At 47.8% G+C, this 10,718-nt stretch overlaps 1 protein-coding gene across 1 annotated transcript in view; it reads left to right on the top strand.

Moving 5' to 3' along the window:
• T265_00075 (hypothetical protein) overlaps window positions 1–1,635 on the top strand; it is a gene marked incomplete at both ends in the record, with an annotated part of 3,997 nt that extends 2,362 nt beyond the window's left edge. Inside the window, 3 exons of the mRNA XM_009163732.1 lie at window positions 135–207; window positions 950–1,311; window positions 1,452–1,635. Coding sequence (XP_009161996.1) covers window positions 135–207; window positions 950–1,311; window positions 1,452–1,635 — 619 coding nt within the window. The remainder of the gene's footprint in view (window positions 1–134; window positions 208–949; window positions 1,312–1,451) is intronic.
• Window positions 1,636–10,718: the final 9,083 nt, after the last annotated feature.

The following is a 10,718-nucleotide window of genomic DNA, read 5'->3' as shown; positions in this document are numbered from 1 at the left end:
CGCCAAGGTGGCAGCTTTAGGTCGGGATTTCGATCTGGTCTCACTAATATCACTGAGCCATTGGGCTTTCTTCTCGTGTAAACCGATTCTGAATAGCTTCTGGGGGTTATAGAATCCTCCATGGTCCCTAACAGGTCGGAGACGGCCTTCGTCACCGCGACCCCGTGGTTCTTCAGTCTCAAAAATTTTTCGACCCCACTATGTCTGGTGTGTTGCGAAGATTAACCATCTGCCAATATTCCATGCTCGTTTGACTACCTAATCTTGAGCATGGCACTGATGCCATCTGATGTGTCACATGGTTTGGATTTCAGTGATAGGGATACTGACGAGCCAGGTTGAGGCAGCTAACTTCGGTCATTCTTGGGGTCTTCGTGCTGTGTGAACACCGCTGTGTTCAGTGAGTTATCTCTGGAGAAAACCGTCATACATCCAGAGCTGTGGTGCGGTTCAGATTCATTCCGTTTATTCTAGTCATCGCTGATTCGATGCCCACGGTCGGCTTCCTGTTTATTCGCTGGTTTTGGATTTGATACGTTCGAAGTATGCAACTGGATTCGATGCGCTCAGCATCGAAGCTAGGTTTCGCCTTGCGCTTCCTTTAGAAACAACCGGTGTTGCTTCTACCAAAACGCATTACATATGTAAACGGTCTGCGTGTCAGCTCTATAGAGTAGTACTTGAACTGTCCGCGCCCTCACGCACACATCAAGGCACAGTGCTGTGCCACCTTCGAAACAATTGACCAAAGTTTTGGTCATCAGTCATCACCAGGATGATTCTACGTCCTAAACCCAGTTTTTTTTTACAGAACTGCAGGTCGAACAGCCATCTGGCACAGAGTGCGACCGGATATGCCACGACATGGCTCATGTAGTATCATCAGAGACAGCAATACCAGTGTTGATGCTGAGGATTCATTGTCATAGTATGTTTCATTATTTTGTAGAATCTCCCACAGGATTCAGCTGATGCGACCTGGTCATTAATCAAGCACGGTAACAGTGGCACGAAGCCGAGTACATCACAGCCTAGAATGTACCAAGGCAGATGCTACAGTGCTTCCCCGGTTGACAGAATCGATCACTCATGGAATTTGAGTAAAAACTGCAGAGATTCCAGTGGGGAACGGGCACCTGTTGTACTAGCCGATATAGTTTATCAGTGTCTAGATATGCTCAGAAGACCAAAGAAATGCTTGCGCAATCCGTCGGCGTTCACGGTGTACACCCGATCACCCTGGAACTCTACCAAGGGTGGTCGTCTGTATGTGGATTGTTATCCACATATTCATTCAGTGCACATGTTCAGGTAAGCAGATTCCGACTGCCGGTCGTTCATATGTGTGGCTCACCACGACGATCGACTTGTTATAGTTAGCTTCAATAGGCAGGATTCGCACGACCTACGAAAGTCTGACTGACAAGTGTGCACCAGCAACCTCCGTCTAGACGAGAATCCGGAAAAGGTGGTTTTTGGTTTGAATCGACCATGAAAAATTGTAACTATGACTTGACGATTGGCGATGTTTGGGTCGTGCGCGACAAATTGCGCCGCTTGGACAATCCTGTTTGTGGTCTGCATGGTGTCCGAGAGGCCTTGCACGCATCTGGACCCATGGCTGCCTGTTTGTGATGCTAGTAGTTTGAATATCTTGTCGTCCATGACTGTGCGGTTGTTTAGTTTGTTTGCAAAGTAGGGTGATGTAGAGCAGGGAAATTCAACGTATCAGTGTAGCGGAGTTGGATGCCACCTGCGGCATGTGGTAGCCCCCGGTTACAATCGTGTTGGTCAGTTTGTTTTACGCCTCCATCCGTAGTGTGTCACAAGAATGTTATGATATCGCTGTTAAACATTTTGTGGGAATGATGTCCCTGGTGAATGCCATTAAAATGATTGTGGTGCTTAAGAATAGGTCACAGCTGAGGAGCCGAAGTCAGCGATGCCTGACGTTTTTTCACGTCTTACAAAGTTTTGCCAGGAGTAACAAGTTTAAGGAAGTGAACCCCTCCGACAAATAAGTTTTGTTTGCCCTGTCAAAGTGAATGGTGCACCGTATAAAAGTGAGTGAAGCTGAGGTCTATGCCACCAGTATCAGAAGTTGTAACCAAGTCGTACCTCAGTAAGCATTAGACTTCCAACCTGAATACCCGGGCGAATCATACTCGGAAGCAATATTACCCCTGGTATTGAGACAACGAGCCGGGTCGAATAAGCTAATAGGTATATTAAGTGGAAACTACCTTAGTCGCCCTCGTCTCTCACATGTATTTAGGTAAGTAGCAAGAGGAATGAGCAGTTAGAGGCAAAGTATGGAAGAATCCTTAGTATTCCGTTGGTAAGTGGACGACCGAAAGTGCGACTCTGTCGTCTCAATTTGAGTTTTTGGGTCGGCTGACACCATACGTCCAGGGGCGGGTCCGTTGAAACCATAGCAAAAGTGTTGAGTTGTCTCGCTGCACGAAATCGCACCTGGTTTTCAGCGGCAGCAATACACTGCAATTCGGACAGTCAATGAAACGCTCATGATCATTTACGAGCTCTTGGTTATCGCCATGTCGCTATATGGTCTTTGCTGCTGAACCATGTCTAACCGTTAGCTATCGGTGCTGAGAATATAGTGTTAGTAGAGACTGTCCCAAAAGGCAAACCACCTAAACTGAGTGTTGCTCAGAATATGTCATCAGATATTTGCGAGGCAATTGTCCGTTTCGGTTCGTCTGACCTTATTGCACGCCATCGTTTCTTGCGGACATTTTCCGATCATGTTTGCGCAAGTCAGGTGCCAAGCTGTGTTGTCGTTTTTACTATCGAAATGCGGAACGCGATCTCCATATCTTTGGCTGCCTGTGGTAAAGGGATTTCCTCGCTAGCCACTGAAGCACCTGTGAAGTGTAATGGCCAACCCAGCCCAGCACCTTCAATACCATCACACACAGGCGCACCCGAAAGAGTCCTCTTCCGGTGTACGAGAACAAAATGCCTGGGATAGACGAGACGCCTGTTTTGTAGGAGGAAAACTATTACCTGCAGCGTATTAAACTGCATGATTACATGGTCGTCATCCTCACTGTGGGCAGCATGATAGTGTTCAACCTTGATGATTCTCTCCAGTACAACCATGATATATTTGAGAACCTTATAGTATATAAGATTAAATGTGGACAGGAAGTGAACTTAGTGCTGCTTTACTGCAATCAATCCGAGGTGCCTACACCTCCAAAAACTCATTGAGGTAATCTGGATAGAAACTGACAACACGAACGTCATTCACATCGATTAGCAGTCATCTTGCAGCGTCTCCGACCAGGCGCAGTAAGGATCACGCGGTTTCCACCCTGAAATTCGAGCAGCACCGACAGCATCCAAATGTCTCGTGGTCCCTTCCATATCCGTCTACTAGCTCAAGGGTTGGCCACCTCTCTGGTTCCGCCACTCTGAATTGAGCGTGGAAATCAGCACTCTCAAGCAAACGACGGTTCGGCATAACAATACATAGCCTAATCAACGCAACTTTTGGGGCTGGTCACATTTTCAATGCACGTTTCTGTAGCTCAAACAAAAAACTCGCTTTCTAATTGCCTCATTACGGATTCACCGACACCAACCCAAACGAGATATGGTTCTGAGACAATGATTGTCGAACTAATGAGGACGAGTCAGTTTCGCTGCTCGAATAGCCCAACCCTCACAGCCATACAACAAAATAACCCGCAGTTATACACACGTCCTTTGAGACTCAGGGATACACCACTTTAACGCCATAGGTATCTCAATTTAGCAAACGCGACCCAAGCCTTACAGATTCGTGCATAGACCTCATCTGCCATACTACAATCAGAACTAGTACGAATTCTAAGATAAGTAAACCGCTACACAACTTCGAGTGCTTCACCCTGGACTGTGAGTGGCATGCTGAGTGACTTCGTACCCACGAGCATGGTCTTACACTTTGTGGGTTTAAAGTGCATACCAAAGAACGGGATGACCTTGGTCAGTTCATCCAAAAACACTTGTGCCTTCTCCTCTTCGAAGACGAGAACGATATCATCTGCGTATTCCAGATCGTCAAGGTTTTCGTCATAGGCTATTTGAACACCAGAGCTTTGAAGGCCTCCCAGCGTTCGTCTCATTACTTCATCGATTACGAACTTAAATAAGAATGGAGAGAATGGACACCGCTTTATGTACGGACGCTTTTGGAAATTCAGTAATACTAAAGTTGTAGGTCATTTGTACGTATGGCGTTGTTGTAGCACCTGACAGTGTGAAGCTTCGGTCAACACAACCCCTACCAGGCCGGAATCCCGCTTGCTGCTCTCAAGTTAGTGTTTCATTAGCCACCATAATGTGACGAAGTACAAGTGACGCTAGCAGTCCCATTACAATGTCGTTAAAACCAGGGTTAAACTGACCCCCCCTGTGGTTGCCACATTTACTACGAATCCCTTGTTTGAAAATGGGCACTATTACCAACTCCCCATCATCGTCCTCATCATCATCATCATCGACAGCATGACATCAGTGTTTAACACCGATGCTTCGCTGCCGTACAACCATGATTTATTTGGAGGCCTTATTGTGAAGAGAAGAATAAAGGTGGACGGGGAACGGACTTTGCTGGTTTACTGCAATCATTCTGAGGTGCCTACACCTCCAAACAATCATTCAGGCAATCTGGATAGGAACTGACAACGAGATCGCCACTGACATCGGTTGGAAGCCATACCTTGAAGCGGCTGCAACCAGGCACAGTGAGGATCACTCAGCTTCCATACTGGAAGGCGAGTAGCACCGACAGTACCCAAACATCTGGTGATTTTTTTCATACCCCAGTTGTCTGAGACGGACTCCTTTTTCTCAAACGCAGGCAAACAGACAAGACAAGCAATGAATGAAAATTTCACCCCCATCTTTGGACAATGCATGAGGTAGGTCATCCGGACCAGAAGCTCGGTGGCGCTTGGGATAACCCCCTTCGAGACTGTAGGGGGTTCCACGTTCACCATTCAGTGTTCTACCTTAACTATGGGTTCCAGATGAGTGGCAGCTGGTGGCCACAATAACTGTCATTCGATGTATTCGGCCCTCCTGTAGATAGGTTCTATGTTCAAGATGGTCGCCCCGTTCTGATCTGTGATGGTTTCGCTAACAGCAGGTCTCCGGGGACCGATAGCAGAGACCAAATGAAATAATCCTCGGGCATTATCAGGTTCCTGGACCTATTTCATTTCCTTGGCTTCCTGTGTCTACCAGAATTCACGGTTGATTCGCACACTAACTTTCACTTGACGTCTAATGATTCGTCGCGTCAAGTTATGTTCGGGACCGGCTGGGATGTTTCTCTGAGGTTTATGCGGTGTCATCGTTCGGTCTGATATCCAGTGCTTGAGTGAGCCTAGTAGCGCCATCTCACAAAACTCCCAGCACTGTGCCAAGTGGTAGCCATCTCGTCCCAGTATGAATTCACATCTGATGCTGGAGCAGTTGGAATAGACTCTAGAAGACTAGTCTGGTAAATTTGTCCAACATCCGGATCTGCTAGTCTTTCAGTTGCCAATCGATTTTTCACACCTTACGTGGCTTTGGAAAAGCTAGGGAGAAACAACTCCAGACGAGTGAGTGGTCAGAGTCTACAAATGGGTTCTAAAACAGTTACTGATCGGCGCCATCGGTAGCTGATGACAATGTGATCGATTTGAGTTTGTGACCGGCATGCCGTTGGAGGACACCATGCGGCCAAACAACTTCGGCTATTTCGGAGGGTAGTACTGTATAAAAACAGCCTGCGGCCAGCACACAGCCGAAGCAATCGTTCACCACTGTCCGGACATACTGAGTCCAGTCCATGTCGACCATTTGATTAAGTCACCGATGTGTCAGAGCTACAGTCAGTTCGGGCGTAAGACAAGACAAACAGGCATCGATCAGCTTCTTGCTTGTGAGGCTCATTCACAGGCACTGCCAGACGAACTACAAAGAGGAGACTATCAACGGGTATCCAGTAAAGCAAGGATTCTTCCCCCAGTGACCTAGGAAGATAGCAATCGATATCAACTACAGCAGTCTCTGGATCAACAGATGCGCGTGCCGAGAAACGAGTGGAGAGTGATGAAGCGGTTAGCTCAATGACTGTGGTTGCATCTTGAATTCTCATTCCTGAGATACAACACATATCAATGCCAAGCAAGTCCACTGTGAGAACGAGAGCAGCTTGTTGACCTGTTTGCTTCAGAGTGTGGACATTAATAGTGGCCGGATAAACTGGGCGTCGAGGCTTGAAGATTGATTTCGAGATGCCTGAGGACGTCGGCACCGGATGACGTGTAGATGTTGCTAGCAAAAACGTTGCGGGACGAATGGAGTTATCAATCTGGGTCTACAAGGATAGAGTTATTAATGGGGTGGGGAGAGAATTATGCGAAAGAGAACGAATGAAGGTGTCAGTAGTAGTCTGTGCTCGCTTACCCGCCTCGCCGTATGCAATAAGTAAGGCGACTCGGCTGATGGCACAACACGACGGCCGATGTGACATGATTTTATTTGTATATATGCAGTTAATGGTCATAAGTGGGCTGGAATACCGCTAAGGCACCGATACCTAGACAGGAGGACGATTATAGTCCTCAAACAAAGCCTATGATTTAAAGGCCTAACCGCAAGGCAGCGGTGTTCGGCTGGAAATGCAAGTACATTACCATTTTTACGGGACACGCCGCCACACATGTTCTAACCCCCAAACTGGAGGACCAGGAGACTCTCACTATTGACCAACCTGGTATGCGAGACTTTGCGAGTGTCACGCGGACACTCTCCTCCATTATAGCTAAATGGGTCGCAGAGGTACACAAATCATCACCCGCGCGGACACTCTCCTCCATTATAGCTCAATGGGTCGCAGAGGTACACAAATCATCACACCACAGTATGGTCCAGTCTATTCGTGACGAGATCACAAGGTGCGAACCGCCGCAAAGTACAGTACCGTAGAAACACACAGTGAAAAGGAGTCAGTAGTGTCATACATTGACGCTGATGTCCGTGGTATCTATAATTCGTCCGAGAGTGCCTGTGAGGGGTGGATGGTAGACTGGCTACAGTGCGACCATTGCCACGTGTGGCTGCATTGAGGTTGTATCGGCAGCTTGCTCGACAAGCTGACGCTCTTATACCCTATTGGCGACCGACGCAACTGAATTTCGGATTGAGTCCGCTTAGGGAGACAAAGATAAGTATCTAAATTACGTCAATATTTGTCAAAGTTCGTGTCTTGCTGGATGTTTTTTTCTGTCGTAAAATCGATCCTTTTTTTCCCGTGGTACGTCGATGGAAACCAGTGTGCGTCTTTTACGCAAGCTGGGCGAACGGTGGTCTGGTTCCCATTGTTTTTCTGAGCATTACTAATTCCTCTCCATTCTGTCTTATCTTCAGATAGGAGTGCTGGATGCAGATCCCACGCCTCCATATTTTCGTTCCAAGTGGTGATAATAGAACCACACTTCCGAACCATTAGCTTTACACGTTCTGACAACGCAAGCATTATGGTGACCAAAGCATCCACGCCTTGCGTTAAAGACAAGCTTGCGTAGGCGTCCAAAAAGTGGCGCAATTCTCCAGTGGGATTGACTTAAACCGGGAAGTACGACTTCTGTCGTGCGTGAAAATGCGTGAAACCACTAGCACTCGCTCCTCAAAATGCTCCGTCTTCTTCTGTGGCTATTAAGTATGCAGTTGCCGAGCCACACAGCATCCGGGTTCATATATACAGATTGATCGGGCGCTCTGGTGCTTTCAGGGGGAAGGAGAGTAGTCTCCATGTGGCGATTGAAGGAGCATATGTTTACACATCTGTCCCTTGTAGCGGCACATTTTTCACAGGGTGTGCTCGGGCGCAGTGGCCTTCAGAATGCTTAGACGCAGTTCACGTTGCCTATACACGCTGACTTGCTTCACTGGCGCTTCAGATCAGACGTGTTACTCCTAAAGGTCAAGTTGGTTCCAGGCTGTTTGTAACTCGAACTTGCCCCAGTAGGTAATCATGAATGAACTAGTGAAGATTGCAATAAAGAGCTCAGTAGACTAAAGCTATAGTAGAGGATGTGTACTCTCGAGTGGGATCCGCTGCAGTTTCACGCAAAATATAAAGCACGGCCAGATTCAACGTAGGAACGTATTGTGGATGCTGTCCTACATAGTCAAAAGTGAAGACCACAGCGGTGGCAGTACCATTTTCGGTGGTGTTTTGAGCAGCGGTGAGTGCATCAAATTAGTTAAATTCGTCGGCGCGGCGGTATTAAATTCCGGAACCTTGGCTGGGGGTACAGAAGGCCCAGATGTGAAGGCAACTCACCGAATGGAGTAACCTGTCCTTTTGAAACAGAAATGGATAGCAAAGGCGGTTATCCGGTCATTAAGGCCCCAAACCACGCTATGGAACCGGTGGACAGCCGACCTGCGCGATAGTCTCTCTCGAAATCTGTGCTTTAGGATCGGCGACCAGGATATGTGCCTAACGTCCTTCTTAGTCCCGTACGGGTACACTAGAAGAATGGCGGTATCGACGGGAGACCGAAGCATTAACTATCACGATAACCAGTGGCAGTCGGTGCAGACCCTCTTGAATGGTAATGGCCAGTAGACGTGGCGAGTCTGATCGACAGAGTCAGGTACAGTGAAAAAGCTCCCACCATGTAGGATCGTGAAGAACCTATTGGGACCGACCGTGAATTGTGTTGCTGCTCTAGAACTCTACTGGAGCCGGTTAAGGAATCATTACAAATGCTGACTAGTCCTTTTAGCTTCACTGTGATGACTAGAGCTGTTATGCCGGAGAAAATATAATACAAAGCGTCCGGTTTCTCGAAGGGCTACTGTTGTATCGTGCGGTGGCCGAGCTATTGGGTTACGCCTGTAGTGCGCCTGCCAGACTACGCGATAGGATGAAGACAGAGAACTGCGGACACTGCTGTATTGCCAGGACAAAACATACAGAGCGTCTGCGTAAATATATAGGATGACTAATTGGCCAAATATGCTCGTTCACTTGTTCGCTCCGTACAGCCAATGATGGTGTTCCGGTCGTGAACATTCTCAGGCCCACTACGCTGATCGTGTTTGGTGGGAGCTGCCAACTCACCTACTTTTCGGACGTGTCGAACCGATGGTGACCTTGGGGATGCGTCTCTCTGCACATGTGCCTTTTCTTCTGTCTGGGCGCGCCCTGACAGCTACAGTTTGGTACCAACCGGTGAGAGCAAAGCATGCATGGGCGAGATGGCCCAAGTGGTTAGAAAGCGAATTTACTGAACGGAAGGCCCGCGGTTCGAACCCGACTTCCCGTCTAGGCTTGGGCAACTTGGCAGTATCCCAGCCCTCGGGGTTCCTTCGGGTGGCATGGTAGTTAGGCATCGAAAGAATGCTACAGCTGAACGATTTTTTATGCAAACAAGGGCTTCTTATAGTGAAAGTCCGGTAAGTAGTTGAATTGAAACGTAGGTGTAGAAACAGAGTGAACTATGTCGCGGATGCTAATACATAGACCGCTTACGGTGTCGAATCGGCCGAAGCAATCGAGCGACGGAATTTACGCTTCAGTAGATGCTACGTCGCATGTCGTTTTCATGAAGGAAAGCATAAGTGTACGGAAAAGGTGCAACGCACCACCACAAACCGACAGCTGTTTTTGAAGGATTATCTGACCGAGGGCTGAGAGGCATGGAAGCGTTTCCCATTTGACGGTTACGTCAAAATTAATGTCTATTTTCAGGAAAACTGGGATGTTGATAATTATGATTGTCGGAGGGCTCGGGATGGACTCCGCTAGCTGGGATTGCGGCTTGTGCGAGATGTGCTCTTGCGGTCCGACGATGCCACGGAGGGAGTTAGACAAGCGTAAAAGCACTCGTTTTTTTGTGGCCAGTAGATTTGCGGTGCTCCTGCTCATAGAGGCCAAACCTAACAGGGCACCGGCCCTCCTGCAGGAGGGCCTCTTACAGGACCGATGCAGGCTGACCGAACGAGGGTGGATCGGGCTTGGGTGTCACGGCTTTCCCAAATCGTCTATTGAAAACCGACCGGAGTAGTGCTTGCCGTAGCAGGAAATAACCGACCAGCTGGGGTGATTAAGCGTTACTATACTTGGAATGGTAGCTGTGACAATCATGAAGAAAAGAAACGTTGATCCAGTCAACTGAACGCGGCAAGTGGCTCACGTCTTACCATCATTTTCTGCGACGAACAATGCAGGACATCCCGCTGCCAAAGAATCGTTTAACACAACCTCGGAAACGGTTTATCGTTAGTTCGTTATATACAAATTAAACCTGCGCGATAAATACTTCATTTTCGACCGCATAGTTACACATGGTCGCTGAATGGCGCTTCAGATATCACTGATTTGTGTCAACAACACTCCCATCACATGTATGTAGAGACCATGTAAGTCGCCGTGGATTGTATTTAAAAAAGCGTTACACCTTACGCAAAGTCGGAGAGTGAATGGAATAAACGCTTACAAACGCTGCTGTAGGGCATATAAACCAAATGAAGGTTCTATTCATGATTAAAATCCTACGGAGCCTTCCATGAACTCCTCGTAGGCCACGAAAATGGAGAATCGAAAAGTTGTGGTAACAGTGATATTCGCCAGAACATAAAGATTGGAACAAATCTCCCTTTTTAACACTGATGACAGTGCGCACTTTGGAGAAGAGCCAGCG

Source organism: Opisthorchis viverrini, assembly GCF_000715545.1.
Source record: "Opisthorchis viverrini unplaced genomic scaffold opera_v5_1, whole genome shotgun sequence".
Taxonomy (NCBI): domain Eukaryota; kingdom Metazoa; phylum Platyhelminthes; class Trematoda; order Opisthorchiida; family Opisthorchiidae; genus Opisthorchis; species Opisthorchis viverrini.
This window is presented reverse-complemented; position numbering and strand designations above follow the sequence as displayed.